The sequence below is a fragment of the Mustela erminea genome, chromosome 4, assembly GCF_009829155.1.
Source record: "Mustela erminea isolate mMusErm1 chromosome 4, mMusErm1.Pri, whole genome shotgun sequence".
NCBI classification, from domain to species: domain Eukaryota; kingdom Metazoa; phylum Chordata; class Mammalia; order Carnivora; family Mustelidae; genus Mustela; species Mustela erminea.
In genome coordinates, this window is record NC_045617.1 from 23,152,052 (window position 1) to 23,174,349 (window position 22,298).

The window sequence follows — 22,298 nt, forward strand, 5'->3', positions numbered from 1 at the left end:
TTTAAATAACACTTCTACATCTCTTCATTTTAAAAATTTTTGAGTATCAGAAGGCTAGCACCCACCTATAAGTGATTCTTCTGAAGTGATTCTCCTGAAGAAGGGAGAGTGGAGTGGGAGCGTTCACATTTTACACAATTTATTATTGTTTCGTTGAAGTGTGTTTCAAAAAGCACATACTGCTTTTGTAATTTTTTAAAATCAAAATTAATACTGTATTTATATTGGTATAAAACGTCTAGTTTTTTAAAAGTGCCCTAAGTGCAGTGAGAAAAGTCATTCAAATGACCTAATTATACTTAATTTTCAACTAATTTTGCAAGTGGATAAATACCAAAAGCAAAGAAATGCTTTTATTTTGCATTTGTGGCAAATCATTCATTCTTTCACTTAAGGATAGTGCTATAGATTCATAACTGTATCTTTAATACATTGGAAATTATGATTAGAACATACTTCTTGTGTACAAACACTGATTCATATAGTGATATATATAGTCTTTCTGTGATACTATCAAGTCAGCATTTAAGAATTTTTATATAGTGAAAATTAGTGTGTTAATATTATACACTAATGAAGAAGTAGATCTTATGGCAGAGTTTTGCAGCAGTGTTGTCATGGCAGAGGCTGTTGCTCTCTTTCAAAATGCTGATTAGGAGGATTGTTGAGAGGAAAGAACTGTTAGTTCCCATGTTAGTTTTTCCAGCCACACCTTCAGGGAGAGCCTGTGAGCTTTGTGCTGTGATTAGCATCTACATCTGCTTTTCAAACAAGACCACTTGCTGTTGGCAGTTCTGCCTCTTAGAATCTGGATTGGCCAAAATTTGCTCCAAGTCTGTAATTCATTTTCTTTAACAGCTACAGATAAGGCATAATCGAAGTAACCTTCAGGAAGTTATGAAATGTGGTTCGTTTAGCTTATGATCACCCTATTGAAAACCTGCAGTACCTTTTTTAAATCAGTACCTGCTAGAAAATAGCGTAACTAATTTTGTCATGTTGCCTAGGAAAAGAAGTGTTTCCCAAAAATGAATTTTCCAGAAAGTTGAAACTTTTAACCTTTTAGAAACAAAGGATACTATTGTATGACAATAGAGGTATCCAAAAGGACCTTTAAGGTATCAAAAACTCTTTAAAGAGGCTCAAAAGAGTAATAATTAAAGATACCAACTGGATTTCTGGATTTCCTGGATTCAGACTCTATCTCCACCACTCATAATACTGAACTAGGTACTTGATTTTAAATTGTGTACATATATTTATATATATGTAATTATAATTATTTTATAGAAATATTATATATATATGTAATGTGAGATATATAAAAATATAAATAATTTGTAAAATGATCTCCTGACTGCCTGAATCTGGACTGGGATAAATTGGAATGGAGTCTTAGAGTTCATCATATTCTTGTATCCTTCTCACGTTCCTAGTCTATTAAGAAAGAGAACAAAGAACATCTTTTTGAGTCTAACCTCCAAATGTAGGAGAATAAACTGATGTGAGTCTAGAACAGTTCTATTTCCCATTATATCCATCTTGACCAACTCTTTTTGTGAAAGACTTGATTTTTTTAAGTATGTGGGTATCCACCCCCCTTCTCCCCTTTCCCCAGTCTTTTCTTTCACTTCCTCTCCATTTCTTTCCTACCATTTCTCTTTCTGCTTTTACATGGCACAAACCTTTCACAACCTCGTCAGCCAGGTAGGAAATTGACCCTGGTAGTCTAAGTGTGAGCTGCGTAAAATTCTATTTTACCTGGAACTACCCTTAAGTAAAATAATGAAATTCCTTTCCTTTGATAGTTTTTCTACTTTCTGTCTCCAGCTTTCTTGCCAGACTGGTACTTCATCAAAGAATGAATGTGACCTTAGAACTAAGAGGTTATTAGCATAATGGGTCTATAATCCATTCCCATGTTTGCTTTTGACTAACATCCTACTTTGAAACACATAGTTTTCATTCTAGAAGAATATATTTCTAAAGGAACCAAGAAGGAAGGAAGGTTTTGCCCATTGAAGGCAAGGAATAGGGAGACAGTAATACCAACATAACCACCAAATTTGGCTGTAGGGGCGGACTTTCACAGTTTTGAGAATTACATGGGATCATCGAAAAGACCCTTGCCATACCTATAGGAAAGTACTCCGTTTCTGAAACTTTGGTAGCCAGTTTCTTGGAATTCTAAAGCTATTCTTTTATGATAGTTGAATATACTTTTGGTATAGAAACAAAACCAAGTAATATAATTCAACCTCTTTAAGGCACATGTGCTATCAGTCTTGTTATTAAAAATATGTATATGCCACCCACATGTTGCTGTAGTTGTAAAATAAAGTCCTAGAAATGGAATTGTAAATTTTCCCCCTCTCTTTACAGATAGTAACTTAATACATACATATTATGCACTTTGCTCCCCCACTATATATATATATACATATATATATGTGTATGTATATTTCTATCTCCTGGAGATCTTTTAAAGCCAACTCATGTAGAATTACTTCATTCTTTGTAAGGACTACATGTTGTTCTAGTCTGTGGTCATACTACATTGAAACAGTCTTGTTGGGTACTTAGGTGGTTTTATATCTTGTACTATTAAAAACAATGTTGGAGTGATTGTCTTTTTACATGTGACATTTCTGTGAGTACAGGTTAACATGTAAGACAAAATTGTTGACTCCAAGGATTTCTGACTTCTTAATTTCACTCATTATTACAAATTGCACTCTATAGGTTGTAGTAGTTTATACTTCTTACATATTTCTTGATCTCATTTCCTCACGCTTCAGAACATTCCCATCAGAAATGTGTAAGTAATGAATGGCTGTTTATCTGCCTCCTCTTCAACACAGCCTATTATTAAACTTTTAATCTAAAGCAATCTTTTAGGTGAAAAATAGTAGCTCAGTGTAGTTAACTTGGGAGTTTGATTGTGAGGTTATCATTTTTCAGCCATTTGTATTTCCTTTTCTTGGAACTGTCTTCATTTTTCTGTCAGGTTTTTGGGGGTTTTCTGATTCGTAGGAATCTTCATGTATTCAAGAAATTTAGCTCTTTTGATATAGGAGTTGCAAATATATTTTGAATTTTCTGTTTGCTTTTGACTTTTTATATGTTTATTTTTCCCATGTGAAAGTCTGTTATGTCATCACACTTATCAGTCTTCTATTTTGTAACATCTGGGTTTTATGGCATTCTTAGGCCTAACTTCATTCTATGAGTGTTTTCCTCTAACACTAATGTTTTCTTGTTTTTGTTTTTATACTTATCTCTGAAGTGTTGAGTCAAGTATGATTTATGGCTCCAACTTCACTTTTTTCTGAGTGGCTGCCTAGTTGTATCGATATTATTTGTAGAATAATCTGTTTCTCCTCCATTTGAAATGCTACCTTTTTATATACTAAGGCCTCAAGAGTAATAGTGTCTCTTAGGTATAAAATGAATAATAAACCCTTGAAATGGGTGTATTCCTAAAATGCATCTTATTTAAATAAGATAGTGAAGAAATTAGAAGGAATAAATATTGATTTTAATCTTAATGTTTTGCCCAATATATTTTGTTTGAAATCTATGTAATTGGATCAGAAATTCAGCAGTTAGAAAGGCTAATAGAGTCATTGTTTTTATATAAATGGCTGCATTTGTGCCAAGGTGATGTATTGAATAGCAGGGATGTGGGTTTTTTTCTTGCAGTTTTTTATAGGCTACTAAAATCAAGACATGCACATGGCCAGACCAGTGAATTGAGTGCCTGCTCTAATGAAGGCTTCAGAGCATTGCTGTGTTGAGTCTCAGTGAGGAATAACTGGAGTAAGACATCACTGGCTTCCAGTACATGGCTATTTGAATTACATTTCATAGATTTAGTTGGCAGTTATAGCCTACTTTGAATCCAAGTCTTAAGTTCTCCCAATAAAGATTTACTTCAGTTTTGTCCTGCCTGCTTAATTTTAAAAAGTCCATTCTGCTCAAAAGGTTTTCATTCACTTGGACCAGATTTTTTGAATTGGTGCCACATATCCATCTCTGTTTGCTCCCCCCCCCCTTTTTTTTTCTTTGAAAGGAACATCCTGAAGGACTTTTGGAAGCAGTAGAGGGTTGAAATAATATTTGTATGTAATTATATAAGTAAGGGTTGATATTTAGATGTGTAAATTCTAGATATTATTTTTGTTTTCTTTGAAACCAGATTGATTGATAAGACATGAACCTTAAAAAAAAAAAAAGTTGTATTATTTTAGTTTTGTTTCTGTGGCACTCTGTATTGGGGGAAAAGATGGACCCGACTGCTTGATATCCGTTTTTGTTAACCATATTATACTGTCACATAAAATACAGGATTCTAGTAGACTCCAGATACAGGATTCTAAATTCACTATGTCAAAGGGCAGAAAACCTTTATTTCTTATATCTTAATTAGTTGAGCTTCTCAAAAATATAAGGAGGGGTGCTTGGGTGGCTCAGGTCATGATCCCAGGGTCATGGGATTGAGCCCCACCTCGGGCTCCCTGCTTGGTGGGAAGCCTGCTTCTCCCTCTCTCTCTCTCCCTGCTTGTGTTCCTTCTCTTACTATATCTCTCTCTGTCAAATAATAAATAAAATCTTTAATACATATATATATAATATATATAAACAAAGATGATAACATTATAGTGTATACAAAACTTAAAGCAAACTTACAAAATTAGTTTCTCTAAGATTGTTTTACTCTGCCACAGAGAAAACATGCCCTGCAGTAATTTCTCTTTTGTGGATTTAAGTCACTGCTTTCTATATTTCATAGTATCTCTTCTCTTATTGTGAAGTGTTATTATAGCTGTAATGATAATTACACTCCTTTTAGTTTAAGACATCTAGGTAGAAGTTAGGACTTTCTCATTTCTTGACAAGATACACAGGGATTAGTGTTTTGGTTGGTTGAGTTTTGGATGTACAAACACATTAGTCTTATTTTGTATCACTGACAGTCCACAGGGTTGGTTGCTATGTGCTGAACTTTCTGTTCTAGACTTTCTGCCAAGTACTTTATGCAAAACTCTGCTTTTAGTGAAGCAGGTTTTATTGTCTTTAGTCATATTATAAGCTCTTATCAGCTATGCGATGCAAACAGAGGAGTGGTATGTATATATAGCAATGAAAACAAACCACCAAAACAAGCCTGTCTCTGTTCAACTGGTTGTTTTTCCCTCCCATTCCTGTAGCCTCAGTTCATGTTGTTTACTGCTGGAGGCTTGAGATGGTGTAATTTTCTTTTCTAGGAACTTGGAATTAGAATTCCTCGACCACTAGGACACGGACCAAGCAGATTCATCCCAGAAAAGGAGGTATGTTGTTTGTGAAAGTACATAGTGAACTGTATGCTTTTAAGGAAAAGCTTTCATGACCCACATCCTGGCATCTGAACAACTGTTGGACAACATGTTTTACGCAGAGTTAATAATCATGCTTTGGCAGTGAATTAGGAAGCTGTTACAGTCATGTTGATTTCTAGTATTTCATGATGCTTTTCTAACACCCATATTTAATCAAGGAAAGGTAAGACTTGTTTTTGACCAGTGATTTTCCATCTCCTTATATTTAGATGTTTAGGTGTCTGCCCATACCTGAGTTACTTGGTCAGCCATCTCCACAGACTGGTATCAGTGCAAGATTGGATCTTTAATTCTAAATATGTAGAAATTTCTGTGCTTTGTTTTTAAGCATTGTTTGATGTTAATTCTGGTTCTCCTTAAATGAGTGAGAGTAGGCATTATAAGGAAAGGGGAAAAGCTTTAGTGTCTGTTTGCAAGCTCTGCAAATTTGATCATCTAAATCTGCTGCTTTATCTGGATTCTGGCCAAGTCTGCAAGCAACCTATCTAGATGGCCTTTAATGTTCAACCTTTGTTGTTTAGCTCCTTCTACACAATATGTGACTGTTTATTCTTCTATCTCGCTACCAGTTGAGTTAAATTTTCAGATTTCAGATTTCACACCTCTCTCAAGTCAGATTTAACCTGCTTCTAGATGACACTTAAAGAAAATAGGTATACACTGCATTCTAAAACCAATTTACATTTATGTAACCATGGTTTTCTTCTCTTTTATACAGATTCTCCAAGTGGGTAGTGAAGACGCACAGATGCATACTTTATTTGCAGATTCTTTTGCTGCTTTGGGTCGTTTGGATAACATTACATTAGTGATGGTTTTTCACCCACAATATCTAGAAAGTTTCCTTAAAACTCAACACTATCTACTGCAAATGGATGGGCCATTACCCCTACATTATCGGCACTACATTGGAATAATGGTTTGTATACATAAAGTGAAAAATCCTGCCTCCTTTATTAATCTTTTTAAGAGATGGCTAATGCTTTAAATACAGGATAAATACTTATATTCTTTTAATTGGATTCCTGTTAGGTATTATGTGGTTTTCCTCTTTCTAAATAAGTATACTCTCAAGTGTAACAGTAAAAAGAAATATGTATTTATATACTCTTGAGAACCATTTTCCATTAAATGAGAATAAAGAAGAGCAAATGATTTAGTCCACTATTACAGATAGCTCACATTGACATAAGTGGTGCTACTCCTGTTCAGTTTTTAAATTATACTCCATTATTTAATGGTTGGCACCTTTATTAAAAGTTTGTTAATCTGAGGATCTGAAAGTTGTTATATAAATACAGTTTCTAAGGTTCAAATACTTTTACCATATATTTTGTTTGTTCTTGGGGTATTTTGGAGGTGCTTTCTATGGTATGTGTGATCTTTTTTAATGTTTATATGAAACTGTTTCTGTAGTTTATGGAAATTTTGCAAAAATACCAATCAGAACCTTTTAATATTTATAGCTGGATTGATCTTTTTGTTTTCTTTTAAGGCTGCAGCAAGACACCAGTGTTCCTACTTAGTGAACCTCCATGTAAATGATTTCCTTCATGTTGGTGGGGACCCCAAGTGGCTTAATGGTTTAGAGAATGCTCCTCAAAAACTACAAAATTTAGGAGAACTTAACAAAGTGTTAGCGCATAGACCTTGGCTTATTACCAAAGAACATATTGAGGTAAGTAGAAGTAACATATCTAGGGTGTCCCTTAGAGATTTTTTAAATAGACTTTTATTTTTTAGAGCAATTTTAGGTTTACAGAAAGTGCAGAGTTCCTGTATTCCACTCCCTTGAACCTACCCCCAAGTCTTTCCTATTAACATCTATCATTAGTATGGTATATGTGCTGTAATCAAAGAATCAATATTGATAGATTACTGTTAACTAAAGTCTGTAGTTTACATTAGGGTCCACTCTTCGTGTTCTACAGTTCTATAGGTTTTGACAAATGCATATCATCTGTCCACGATTATATTATCATATAAAATAGTTTCACTGCTCTAAGAATCCTCTGTGCTCCACTTAATTCATCTCTCTCCCCTGATCATTTTACTGTCATTTATTTTGCCCTTTCAGAATATTAGGGTTGGAATCATACAATATATTGCCTTTTCAGATGAGCTTCTTTTACTTATCAATATGCATTTAAGATTCCTCTGTGCATTTTGTGGGCTTGATGGCTCATTTCTTTATTACTGAATAATACAATGTAGGGAGGTACCACAGTTTATTTGAAAGCCATCCTGGTTATTTACCATTTTGTATATTTTGGGGGGGGTGGCTGTAAGTTTTCAACTCAGGTAAATAACTAGGAATATGGTTGTTGGATTGCATGGCAAACCTATGTTTAGCTTTGTAAGAAACTGAAACAGTCTTCTTAAATGGCTACAGCAGTTTGCATTCCCACCAGCAGTGGATGAGCATTCCTTTTTCTCCACATCCTTACCAGCATCTGATATATCAGTGTTTCAGATTTTAGCCATTCTGATAGGTGTGAAGTGGCATCTTATTCAAATGCAGTTTGAAGTAGTTCTTTCTGGTTCTGTTTACTAATAGAATAAAGGTAGATAGACATTCCCTAAAAGTAACTACCATGTAGTAGAAATTCTTAAAAATACAACATATTTGGGGGCTTATCTTTCTATTTCATAGAACATTTCAGATATTATTACATAATTGAAGCATCTGATTAAGATATAAAATTTGAATATGATTAACATAGTGTCTGTTGTATCATCTGGTAATGGAAGATTATACAAGATTATAAAACAGATAATGAAGCAGAAGGGATACAAATTTGTAAGACTGAAAACTCGTAGCCTTTACCTTGAGTATAGTTTTTTAAATAATAATTATAATTTGATGATTTAGGAATATTCAGAGTCAAGTTGTTCAAACGACTGTCTTTAAGATTTCTTGAGAAAGCTTGATAATAGAGAAAAACACGGGCATATTTATTCAGTAGCTGTCACTTGAAATACACCTGGATGAGACTTTGAACTAAAAGCAGTTAATGCATTTATAATCCACCATCTGAAATATGGCAACTGCATTTAAGCAAAGTGCATTCTATTACATTTAAATCAGGATTTCAGAAAATCAGAATAATAATGAAAGTGTCATTAGCAGGTTATGTTAAGCTCTATTTGAAAATAAGTAATTATTTTAGCAAATTCTGGGTTCTGCATGTCTCAAATTATAATTTTACTCTAGGTTTTATGTAGTGACTATTCCTGTTTTAAGGAGATTAAATACCAAGATGAACTATTCACTTTTACCAACACCGTAACCCAGTGTATAAATATGTTCTCATTTTTTTTTCCTTAAGGGACTTTTAAAAGCTGAAGAGCACAGCTGGTCCCTTGCAGAACTGGTACATGCAGTAGTTCTCCTCACACACTATCATTCTCTTGCCTCATTCACGTTTGGCTGTGGAATCAGTCCAGAAATTCATTGTGATGGTGGCCACACCTTCAGACCTCCTTCAGTTAGTAACTACTGCATCTGTGACATTACAAACGGCAATCACAGTGTGGATGAGATGCAGGTCAACTCAGCAGGAAATGTTTCGGTAAGTATTATCTGTTACAGGATTATCATCATAAGACTAATCACAGTAATTGCTGTTTTATTGTTTTTTTCATGTGACTTAGAAAACCCACCCTTGAAGTCCATAGAGATATTAGGCCCCTCTATCTGTTCATTCTTCTAAATGCCCAGCACTCATTTAGTGCTAAGGGATATGTAAAATTTTAAGACCCTCAAGTAATTTTAGGATCAGGAGCCATCAGCATGTGCCCCAGCAGAGCCAGCTAGTATTGGATGGGTGCTGCAGTGAGATGAGGGGAGGCTGAGATCTTGCAACTTGGCGGTCCAAGACTTCCTGATGCTGATCACATTCTTTTCCTTCCTTTTGCATAAAAGAAACAGGCTGGTTTCATAATTATCTTTCAGAAGATTTAATCAGCCTTTACCTGGAAATTTCTCCTTTTAAAATTCTTTCTCATGTTTAACTTGGCACAAATATATATAAAAGTGAATGTAAATTTATTAAAACATTTTCACTTCTATTCCTCCTTTTCTCTGGCTTTTATATTTTCTTAATTTTGTTATTCCTTTGAAACAGATTAGAACAAGTTGAATTTTCTATAAGCAGGTTTTAATTTCCTGAATATGATGAGTCAAAATTCCTTTGGGTGCTAAATAAGAAGTAGCATTTACATATTGTGAGATTAGCACATGAAGGGAAATATTTTTCCCAGAGTTAATCACTGCTGTGCTGACAAGGTTCAAGACCATCAGTTTCACCCTCTGTTGAGCTACCTGGATTCATGTTATAGCCCCACCTTTGGCCACTGATTATTAAAACAGAAGGGTTATGAGATGGTCTAAGGCAGAGTGTATATCAGTTGCTAGGATGCTTGGAGTTGGATTGTTGTCCTTCCCCACGATGGATTTAGAACAAGGCTAAAGAAGATCATGGGGTGGGGGGGAGTCTCACAGCACCTTTGGAAGGGCCAGAACTTGCCTTAAATCTTCAACTAATAGGTATTTTGTCTATTAGTGCTTAAGAGAATTAAAATGCAAGATGGGTTTACGCAAAAGAAAAAGTTATTTACCATATATATATATACACACATATATATGCACACACATATATGTATTTATATGTGCATATATATACATATATACACACACACAACATACATACATACATACATACATACATATGAATGGAGAGGCCACCTCTTAATGCTGAAATGATATGTATTAAATGAAAAACCTTGTTTCATTATTGAAAATTCCAGAACTTGTACTCTTTGAGTATGTATTTGTGCAGAAAGGCAGGAATGCTTTTTTGGACAGCAGACGAATGAGCAGTAGCTTTAGTTTGTAGGTAGGTACAGTTAGCACTATGTATATATGTACTCCGGACTACTTAGAAGTAGGATTTTGAATATAACAAGTCAACTTGAGTTGTAGTATATTTTGGGGGAATCAGTTCACTACAAATTGTGACTGCCAGACCCATTTGCAGAGGTCAGATAGAGAATTCCAGCCCTGAAAGGACAGGTTTCATTCTTTTTTTTTTTAAAGATTTTATTTATTTATTTGACTGTCAGAAATCATAAGTAGGCAGAGAGGCAGGCAGAGAGAGAGGGGGAAGCAGGCTCCCCGCTGAGCAGACAGGCCGATGCAGGGCTCAATCCCAGGACCCTGGGATCATGACCTGAGCGGAAGGCAGAGGCTTCAACCCACTGAGCCACCCAGGCACCCCAGGTTTTATTCTTAATTGGCAAATTAGAGCTGATTACTATAATTTGAAGATGATAGACATCATGATCATGAAATGACAATACAACCAGTGTGCATAGTTGATGCAAAACCACTTTTACTTTGTATCTTATTTAACTGAGCAGTTTCTGTTTATATTGACAACTAGTTTTAAATTTTAATTCTTAAAACTTAGCATTAACTGGGGCGCCTGGGTGGCTCAGTGGGTTAAGCCGCTGCCTTCGGCTCAGGTCATGATCTCAGGGTCCTGGGATCGAGTTCCGCATCGGGCTCTCTGCTCAGCAGGGAGCCTGCTTCCTCCTCTCTCTCTGCCTGCCTCTCTGCCTACTTGTGTTCTCTGTCAAATAAATAAATAAAATCTTTAAAAAAAAAAAAACAAAACTTAGCATTAACTTACTGTTAATGCTATTAATGATATTATTACTGATTTTGTAAGGTAAAAATGTGTTCTTAAAATCATTTTTTTAAATCTGCATATCTATATATGTAACAGGCCAAAATAATTCCATTTTTTAATCATTCTTGTACTTTAAGAATCATACAATCTATTTTTCCTATATTCTGTTCTGTTTCATAAGAATTTGTATCCTAATAAGAAAATTTTAAAATTTCAACCTTTATCTTACATATGTAACATTAGTTGTATTTTCTCTTTAGGTAAGTGATTCCTTCTTTGAGGTTGAAGCCCTCATGGAAAAGATGAGGCAGTTACAAGAATGTCGAGATGAAGAAGAGGCAAGTCAGGAAGAGATGGCTTCACGTTTTGAAATAGAAAAAAGAGAGAGCATGTTTGTCTTCTCTTCAGGTAAAAGCAGTCATTACATAGTCAACAGAATTTCTGTTGCTTCCCCAAAAAGATCCCCACTTTATTTAAAGAATTTAAATAAAAGTTTCAAAACATCAAATGTTTTTCCTTTTAGAGAGGCTATTATTACATAGGTATTCCTGCTTATAAATAAAGCAGGCAACCGAGAAAAGGATGTTATAGTATAAATAGCACTAAACTAAAAGAGGATATTTGAGTTTTAGTACTAAAATTCACTGCCAATAAGCTTTGTGAATGTAAGTCACTTAACATATGAATGCTCTTTTTCCTCTTCTTTAATATTAGGAAATTGAGTTCATAAAGCTCTAAGGTTGCTTTTCAGCTTTAGAATTCTATGGTTTATGCAAAGGAGCTATTTATTAGACAGCTAACAACAAACTTAAATCCTTTATGTTCGGCCTTTATACACAGGCTATAGGATTTAATATTTAAACCAGGTAATTTAAAGGAAAAAAATTAAAGTATCTCAAAATGTCTTGATAATAGAGTGGGGAAAAGAGTAGATGTGTTAAAAGCACCAAATTTCCTAATAGCAAAGAAAAAATGAAATTTGTATAAATGAAGGTTGGATGTTCTCTTGTTTCTCCCTGAGGAAAAGTTTTTGTTCCTATTTTCTTCAGATAAACGTGAAAATAATCCCAAAAGTTCAGGAAACATTATAAAGTGATTCACCATTCCAGAGTTGTTTCTAGGACCTTTGAGGTGTTAGAGAGATCATATTATATATTATAGGACATTGATATTCAACCGGAAATAGTCTTTAAGTGTTACACTATAGAGCACAGATGATTTATCACCATAAAGATTATCCAAAAGTATGTTAAGATTTTGTGTGCTTACTTTAAAGTAGCACTTGATAATCTAAAATTACAGTGGGGACATCAGAGGGTATATGAAAGAGAGGAATGCAAAGCATAGTAAAGTCAACCATGAATATTTGTTATAACAGAGAATCTTATTACATTCCATTCACTGGTAAATAAGCGATTTCTCTCTGTGGTTTTAAGACTTTAGTTGACTACTCAGTGTCAGAGTTATCCTATTTTTACTTGTTGTAGGTAAAATGAATTTCTAGCATCCTGTTTTTGAAAAGCTTTCAGTGACTTTTTTGTTTAATTATTTCAGATGATGAAGAAGTCACACCAGCAAGAGATGTGTCTCGTCACTTTGAGGATACTAGTTACGGCTATAAGGATTTCTCTAGACATGGGATGCATGTGCCAACATTTCGAGTTCAGGTAAAATTGCAACTTAGTGTTATGCACCTGACAGGTTAGAAGTATGTCAATCTGACTTAAAATAAGAAAAAGTCCCCTGGATTTGAGAATTACAAAATGTTGCAGAAAGAAATAACTTTTCTATGTCAGGCAGTTCCCTTAAATATATTTATTGTTAAAGTTCATAAACCAGTGAATCAGAAATCAAAATACATTCATCCATAAAACTAAATCGTAATATTAGGTTAGGTTCCCAGATACCTGGTGCGCTAAAACTCAAGTCCCTGATATATCTGGGCCACGAATAACAGTAGCATGCAGAGCACTGGCTTTTCTCCCCTCTTCCTGTTGAGCGCCAGTGCTACAACGAGGTCCTGATATGCACCAGGCCTGAGTGGCAAGAGAAATGTCCCCAGCAACTCAAGCATTATATGTATGTGGGTGGAAGGAAAGAAGATAAAAAAAAAAATCAGAAGTGAAAGATATGCTTTGTTCTTTTTAGAGAGAGTAAGTTTTTGTTTTCTTTTTGTTTTGTTTTTAATTGGGTGAGTTTTTATAGATACAATAGAAAATTAATCAGGACAATTACAGTATCCTAATTCCCTTTAAAATATGTACTGAGTGTTATTGGAAGCAATGAGGATTCACATAAATGTTAGTCCAAAAGTACTTAGCACTTATCTCTTAGAGTGAATAAAATTAAGTGATATAGGGAATAGAATTATTGTCGGTAGACCCAGTTTCTTTAGCTCCCCAGTCACTAACTTTGAAATACACAGTAAAACTCCCTCAGTACAGTTGTGTGCATATTGAGTTCATGAAACTTAGGGACCTAGTCATCCTCTAGGATACCAGGCTCCTCCTTTGTTTTTGCTTAGCAGGAGGCATGATGCTAAAAGTGTTTTACAAACATCTCTCAGTAGCTATGTTCTCTGGTTCCACAATAAAAGTTGAAAATCATCAATTAGCAAATATTTATTCCATACTCTAAGCTTTGTAAGACTGCTTCCAATCCAATTGATTAGTAGAAACATACTGCAGCCTAAGTGTATTTTTTAAATAGTCTATTGCATAAATATTTAGGTAGGTAAGGTAAGTAAAGTATTTAATTCAGATTAGTCGATATCCAGCTTCCTTAATTATTGTGAAGGGCTAATGTTAATAACCTTTATCAGAAATGTGAATATTTGAGACCTATAGGATTTTGTTTCTTTGCTCAAGTGATGAAGATGGTGTTTATAGGGACAAAAATTTTGGCACAAGGAAGAGTTACAGAATATTCCTACTTGATAATATAATTGTGTCATGAAATAGAATTGAAGAGATCATGTAGACTAGAAATTTTATGGAGTAAATTAGGATTTGAAAGATTTAAATGATCCAGAAGCATGGGCTTTGGAAAGCAGAGGAGACTACAGGCAATAATTGAGCTTCAGTTGAGAGACAGAGTGGGGGAAGGGATCATAAAGAAATGGGCTGGATGCTGAGTGTTTGAAGAAAAGGATCCCTACTTCTGATTAGTGGGAAGCTAGTTTAAAATTGGTCAGGTTTGTAGGTTTGGGGATCAGAGTGATAACATACCAAAGAGGTGTTCCAGGAAAATTAATATGAGAGCAACCTAGTAGTGTAGGGGCTTACTTTGCTTGAGGTAGAAATAAAGGAAGCAGGAAGAGTTAATGTAGGAAAACGAATTAGGAAACTCAGCACTAAGAGAAAGGAAGGAGGAGGAAAAGGAATGAGTGGTGGTTCTGAATTAAAAATGTACAAAATTTGAGGACTGTTGGAATAGCTGCAGTGAGGGAAAAAGAGAGAGGTTGCCTCTGGAGGCTGAATGAGGACAGAGTGAGAGGAAGCTGAAAATGGGTAGTCTGTGTGTAAGAAAAAATCACATTGGTTTTTTATACCCACTGAGTTACGAAAGCTTTGTGTGCTGCAGTATAGAAATTGAAAACATCAGATTATACTGCAGGTCAAGCTGGGAACTAGGATGCACTAGAAAGGCAGGAGATTCCAACTGCCAGTAATCTCACCATCGACAGAACAGTAGACCTAGAACTATATACTTGGCCACATTTTAATTATTCAAATTTGTTCTGTTTTCTGTACTTAGGACTATTGCTGGGAAGACCATGGTTATTCTTTGGTAAATCGCCTTTATCCAGATGTGGGACAGTTGATTGATGAAAAATTTCACATTGCTTACAATCTTACTTATAATACAATGGCAATGCACAAAGATGTCGATACCTCAATGCTTAGACGAGCTATTTGGAACTATATTCACTGCATGTTTGGAATAAGGTTAGTCTGTTATGTTTATAAAGAAATATTTTCCTCTGGACTCAATTATTCAGGTGCTTGGAACACACATGCAAGACACACATATACAGATGCTCCCATCACAATAGCTTATTTTTATGCTGCTTATGAACCACTCTTTCCTAGCTAGGCAGAAGGGAGTGAGGGACATTGACAAGAGTTAAATGACAGATGCCTCCAGGGAAGATGAGGGCAAGCAAGCTGGTCCTAGAGTATGAAGGAAAAGTGTGTCCTCAAACATCTTTGATATCATCTCCTTGGAAATTGGTACCCTTATAATGCACTCCTAGCTCTTCTCAAGCTCCTTCTGAGGACTACCTAATCCCATGATACATCATCAAAATGCAAAATTTTCATGTCCCGACTGTTAGGTATTCAGCCATATTATGTTATATAGGAAATGCAACCATTACATATATACCACCTTCTAACATATATACACGAACTCCACACTGTAAGACTTTGATTATTTTAGCTGTAAAATCTTGCTGTTAATTTTATCAGTGACCAGACTATTGACTCACTACCTCCAGAAAAGTAGTAAAGCCAGCTTTGGAAGAGTTTTTTTGTTATATTTTTTCCTTTTCCACTGAATACCAAATAAGACACTTCAGTCTCTGGCTGTTCTAGAAACCATCACCCACTGGGACAGAGCAGACACTGCTGCATACAACCATCTCAGCTTAAAGAATAGCCTTTCCTAAGTGTAGACGCTATGAGGCCATCTATAGATCATCCTTCTCTTTGGAATAATCGTCTGCCAACCCCCCACCATTTTTTTCCTCATCTGATCCCAGAAACTCCTGGAAACATGAGAGAAAAAAGGGATAATTATAATTGTTTTCATTTACATAAGTGGATTACCATCTATATATCATTGCAAGAGTAACCAATAATAAATATTGTTTGATTTGTGGAATTCTTAACTTCAGCAGTTCTCACGCTTTTCCCACAATTTCCTCAGTGTGTTTGCTTCTTTATGATTATAAATATATACTCCTGCTTGGGCACTGGCAGATTTTGTTCCTCTCCCTAACTTCTGTTTCTCATCCCTTTCTGTTCACTTATCCACCCCCAATTAAACATTGTAAAGCAGTTATTTGGGGGACAGAGAGGGAAGAAGAATTTACTATTATTGTCCATAATTTCATAAGAAAAGAGTATATATTGAAAATATAATTCTCATTTTGTCTTTTAACAGATATGATGACTATGACTATGGTGAAATTAACCAGCTATTGGACCGTAGCTTTAAAGTTTATATCAAAACTGTTGTTTGCACTCCCGAAAAAGTTACCAAAAGAATGTATGATAGCTTCTGGAGGCAGTTTAAGCACTCTGAGAAGGTATGTACCTGTTGTGGTTTGTTCAGCAGTGACTCTCATTCTCCTTCAGCTATCTAATGGCCCTCAAATCCTTTCCGTCACGTCTTCCAGCCCAGAGAAGAACATTCCTGCACATCTATCCCTGATATCTCTTGGAAGGAACCTCATTATAGTGTTAGAGTAAAAGAATAAAAACAGGTAGCTGGTCTCACTTCAGAAGTGCTGGCCTGACTGTCACTGCTTGGGAGAAAGACGACCATTTTGCAAGAGCTCTTTTTTACTTGTTTATAGATAGAAATGTCTGGTCTTTGATCCATCTTTTTTAAAATTAAATTATTAAATGATTTGGCAGAGGAAGTTGGTATTCTAATAAAGCAATGTCTAGATTTTCTGAAGTGTAACAAACTTCCAAGAAGGGATGTGATCAGATATAAATATAAGCCAGTGTCTATCCAAGAAGAACATTAGATGGCTTTCATTTTAGACAAAGTCAAGACTTCTAAGTTATTCAGTAGCACTCAGAAAATGTACTTAGTTTAGGGGGTTTTAGCTGTGCTGAGAAACTGATTGGGGATGCTTATTACCCTACCTTAAATTATATTGTGTTTTATATTCAGGTTCATGTTAATCTGCTTCTTATAGAAGCTCGGATGCAAGCAGAACTCCTCTACGCTCTGAGAGCCATTACCCGCTATATGACCTGATGCCTTTCCTCCATTAAAGATAATGGAATGATCAGCAGATATAGTCTACAGGGGATGGTACTAAGCCCCAGGACCAATGGTAGATAAAAGAATTCAGAAATCCATTGTGCCATGATTCCTTTAGTTTTTGCTATGTTACTGTGGAAACACCACTGCTGGCACGAGCAGTGAATGCTTGGCAGCTTCAAGTGTAGAGCTGTGAAGAAGGGCTGCCGTTCACAGTATTTTGCTTTTTGACAGTACAAGATGCTGTATAACTGTTTTAATACAGCAAATAGTAACTCTCCAAATCCTGTTGCTTTTATGTTAAATAAGATAACAAGAATTGGAGCATGCAGAGAATGGGACTTGGATAATGACATAAGCTTTTTATACATAAAGAATTTTAGATCTTGGTGCTGCTATTTCTGCTGGTGGAATGACTATAGAGTGGCTGTTCCAGTTAAGCTATTAGTAATAAAAGTGAACACTGCTACTATCTGAGCCTACATACCTAATTTGTGTGGTTTCAAATTAAACTTGCATATGTGTTATTTTTTTTTGCATTTTAAAAAGCATAGAATTATTACAGCTCAGCAAAGGCCATTTTGATGGTAACAGTTCATTTCTTTCATTGGATGAATTAAATTACAGTGGCATTCTTAAAGATTTTGTTCAAAAAGCAATCTTAAATGAAAGAGTATAAATTGTAAGGAAAGCTAGCTATCTTTTCATATGCTCTTTCCCAAGATTCTCTGACACTGGAGGGCAGCTGTCTTGTGCAGTATTTTGTTTCCAGCCTGAAGTTGTGGGAAATGTTGCTGTAGACTGCTGCGCAGTCCCAGGTGCATTCTGCCCCTTTGCTCCTGCCCGCCTCATGGTCCCCACTTTAAAGATTGTGGAGCCGTTTAAATAATAAAGCTGGAAAATATTTTTAGTCGGGTTATCAAATTTGATTTACAAAAATGCTAACTTTGTTTGAAATGCAAAAAGATTGAAAAAATGTATTAAGTACACTTTGTATTCTGGAAGCGTGAATTGCTTTTGAAGTCTGTCAGTATTATTGGTATTTTTCAATAAAGAATCATTTTTTTCTCCAATTTTATGTACTATCTCAAGCTCTTTTTTTTTTAAGATTTTATTTATTTATTTGACAGAGAGAGAAATCAAAAGTAGGCAGAGAGAGGCAGGGAGAGGAAGGGAAGCAGGCTCCATGCCTAGCAGAGAGCCCGATGTGGGACTCAATCCCAGGACCCTGGGATCATGACCTGAGCTGAAGGCAGAGGCTTTAACCCACTGAGCCACCCAGGTGCCCCCTATTTCAAGCTCTTAAGTCATGACTACACAATCAGTTACCATTCTGAGTTTCTGTTTACTTTTATCAACCAAGTAGATTCACACTTAAATAATGCTGTAATCAGATGAGAGACTATTAAATAGCAAACTTTTAATGTCCTTTTAAAAGTTACAAAGAAGAGTGCACCTTCATGGTCTTAGATAAGACTATTTTATGGCCTCATGCTTTGTCCCTTTTTTTTTTTTTTATAGATTTATTTATTCAACAGAGAGAAATCACAAGTAGGCAGAGAGGCAGGCAAAGAGAGAGAGGAGGAAGCAGGCTCCCCACCAAGGAGAGATCCTGATGGGGGGCTCAATCCCAGGACCCTGGGATCATGATTTGAGCCGAAAGCAGAGGCTTTAACCCTCTGAGCCACCCAGGCACCCCTGCTTTGTGCTTTTGAACGGAGATGTTTCAGATTTCAAATAAGGATTATCAAGGGACACTGGGCTGGCTCATCCCCACATAATAATTGATCTATAGACCTGTCGAATCTTACCATGTGGGACAGTTCACACAGGTTAATACTGAATGTAAGCTAGAATGAGAATTGTTGGTAGTGCCTGGGTGTCTCCGGTGGTAAGCACCTGACTTACTCAGGGTTCTGGGATCGAGCCCCACATCAGGCTCCCAGCTTGGCAGGGAGTCTGCTTGTTCCTGCCCCCTGCTTATGCGCTCTCTCAAAATCTTTTTTTAAAAAAGAATTATAATTTTGGCTGTAATTTTTAGAAAAGGAGGCATGGGTGTTACTCTATTACTGTAAAATTTTCTTAACCAAAATTTGGTGAATTTCACTGGTTGGTCACCTGGCATTTCATTTAGATTTCTGAAGTGTCTATAGTATGTTGTCTTTTAATTTGGTGAATGTATTAAACTTCTCTCCCACCCCCTTAAAAGTTGGTTGAGCATGTGACTCCTGATCTTGGAGTTGTAAGTTCAAGCCCCACATTGGGTATAGAGATTACTTAAAAGCTTAAAAAGAATTATTAGAAACAAAGTCTAATTTGATGACAGAACAAAAAGATACTGTCAAATTTAAATCATTAAATCATTGAGCTCTAAATATAATCAAAGCTATTGTAATAACTGTTACTTATCAGAACATTTGAGCTCAATCCAGTGCATACAAATTTATCATGTATGGATGAGAGGAGGGAGGCAGAATTTTAAATAGAATTGGTTCCTGCCTTCAAAGTTACATACCCTGGTGAGAAGACAAGACTGTTGCTATCAATATATTTTATATTTAAAGGGGTGCCTGGGTGGTGCAGTCATTATGTGTCTGCCTTTGGCTCAGTTCATAATCCCAGAGTCCTGGGATCGAGCCCTGCATCGGGCTCCCTGCTCAGCAGGAAGCCTGCTTCTCTCTCTCCCTCTCCCACTCTCCCTGCTTGTGTTCCCTCTATCACTGTGTCTCTCTGTCAAATAAATAAAACCTTAAAAAATAACCCTAAATCCATTTCTAATTAGCTTACAATAATATATCCATGGTCCTACCCATTGAATTTGCATCATGCCTTTGCCATTTTCTGACTGCTGCTGAGTTATAACAATACAGGTGAACCCAATAAGTGAGGTTACAGTGGATATAGTTGAAGTTTTACTTATTCTGCTCTTGGTTCTTTACACTTTCTCTTAAAATCTCTGCTAGAAGTTCTAATCAATAACAGGATGATCACCAAACAAGATCAGCCAAATGCATTATCTTAGTCCACTGAAGTTTATAGAATCACTAAGAAATCACAAGTTGAAATGAAAACTTTAACAAGTAAAAAAGTATGCCTATACCTAAAGTAATAAAGGCATGCCTATGATACAAAGTTGATGTTTCAATACCTTATTGAATAGATATTTCCTGTTCCTCAGAATGTTTTCTTAAAATTAAACACACAGGATTTGTAATGTTACTACAATCTTTTAAACTAAGAATTGACAAAATAATTGAGGCAAAATAGAATATTGGATACCAAAAACCTCCCCCACAAGAGCAAAATTACTTAAATCGTGAAAAGATTTCTGGTTGAGGTTTCCAGGATTTATTTATTTGTTTTTAATCTGAGAGGTTTTGTGGTAAAAATTGGGGAAATTTTTTATCAGGCCAAACTTAATTCAGTATCTCTTATTATAAGAATTAAGTTCCAAACACATCTGTATTTACTGTAATTTTTAAGTTTAACTTCATATAAATGGTGGTGATAATTTCAAATTCATTTAAAAGCTGAGAGAGTTTTATTTTTCTAATGGTTTAGGCATTTCAAATTAGTTTTAAAGAAAAGTTGTTGGATAAGCATATTTTCCAACATGAAGATACTGTGAAAGCTTATTGGCATATCTGTGACTAATGAGTATCAATCAAGAGATAGCAAAAGCCAAGTGAGTAGGAAGTGATACCAAACGAGGACACCAGGTCCTCATTTCCCATGGAGACACTGAGTTATCAACAGCACAGAACCAAAATACCTTTGTGAAGACTCTAGAACCCAGTTGCAAAGCTACAGCACCAGGCAGAATTAAAACCAGGAGGAAGCTATACCAAAACATGTAGGGAAGTTAATGGAAATACACTTATCCTTGCCCCTCTCTCTAGTATAGGCACAGCATGGCACAAATAAATCCCAATTCTTGGCCCCTCCCTCCGGGCAGGAAGGAAAAAGTAGAACTTGTGTATTTGTGTCCAACAGTCTGGCTTGTCTTGGTGCTGCTTGAGACCTGACTTGGAGCACTAGTGGGAGTGGTGGCATGGTTTGGATTGGCTGATTACAAGCCACTGAAAGCAGAAGTGAGCACAATGGTTTCTTAGAACAGCAGGGAGTTTACAGTTTAGACTGCAGAGGTTGCAAGAAAGTACAAACAGATACAATAAAAACTGAAATAGAAAAGTCCTGAGAAGAAACAGGGGCAAGCCTCTTAGGAAAATTCAAACAGTTAAAAGCAGATGTATATCCTGAAATGAAACTACACACACAAATTCAAGAGGGGATATACCCCCAAAAAAGGTTTGAGAAGTTCCAGAACTTCTAGCTGGGTTAATGAACAAAGCCAGTCTGTAAAAGCTGGAAGAGGTGACTGTTTTTCAAATGCCCATATCCCAATAAAGTTAACAAAACATATAAATAAGGGAATGTGGCCTACTCTACAACACAAAAATCTCCAGAAACTGACCCTAAAGAAATGCAGATCTCTGAATTTACTGATGAGAATTTAAAACGATTGCCTTAAAGATACTCAATGAACTAAAACATAATTGACAAAGAAGGAAAACACACAAACAAGATGAGATTGTTGTCAAAGAGACAAGCTATAAAAAACAAATTCTGAACTGAAGAGAACAATTGAATTGAAAAATTCAGTAGAGGAGCTCAACAGGGACTTGATCAGACAGAAGAATGAACCAGCAACCCTGGAGACAGGTATTTGGACATTATCAAGGCAGGGGGACAAAAAGGAAAATGAAGTGCAGAAAGCCTAAGGGACTTACAGGGCATTATCAAGCAAGCCAACATACATGTTACTGGTATTGGAGAAGAGAGAGCAAAAGGAGCAGTGAACTTATTTAGTGGAATAATGAATGAAAATTTACCAAATTTGAGGAAAGAAATGGGCATACTAATTCAAGAAGCTCAACTAATCCCAAGATAAATCCAAAGAAACCCACGGGAGGACACATTATTACCAAACTGATGAAAGTCAAAGAAAACAAATCCTGGAAGTTGTCTTGTTCAATGGAGCATCTACAAGATTTCAAAAGGTTTCTCAGCATAAACCTTCAGGCCAGAGGGGCACCTGGCTGGTTCAGTGGGTGGAGCACATGACTTGATCTCAGGGTTGTGAGTTCAAGCCCATCCATGTTGAGCATAGAGACTCCTTAAATAAAAAAAAAAAAAAAGATGAAACTGTACAGGCCAGAGAGCA

The 22,298-nt window shown here is 35.8% G+C and overlaps 1 protein-coding gene across 2 annotated transcripts in view; it reads left to right on the forward strand.

The window, feature by feature from the left end:
• Window positions 1–18,152, forward strand: part of SESN1 (sestrin 1) — a 120,565-nt gene extending 102,413 nt beyond the window's left edge. For both annotated transcript variants that reach the window (XM_032338860.1, XM_032338861.1), the window contains 9 exons: window positions 5,268–5,333; window positions 6,100–6,300; window positions 6,877–7,059; window positions 8,711–8,953; window positions 11,335–11,482; window positions 12,629–12,741; window positions 14,831–15,021; window positions 16,241–16,385; window positions 16,982–18,152. In XM_032338860.1, the coding sequence (XP_032194751.1) occupies window positions 5,268–5,333; window positions 6,100–6,300; window positions 6,877–7,059; window positions 8,711–8,953; window positions 11,335–11,482; window positions 12,629–12,741; window positions 14,831–15,021; window positions 16,241–16,385; window positions 16,982–17,068 (1,377 nt within the window). In that variant the 3' untranslated portion in view covers window positions 17,069–18,152. The remainder of the gene's footprint in view (window positions 1–5,267; window positions 5,334–6,099; window positions 6,301–6,876; window positions 7,060–8,710; window positions 8,954–11,334; window positions 11,483–12,628; window positions 12,742–14,830; window positions 15,022–16,240; window positions 16,386–16,981) is intronic.
• The last annotated feature ends 4,146 nt before the right edge of the window (window positions 18,153–22,298 follow it).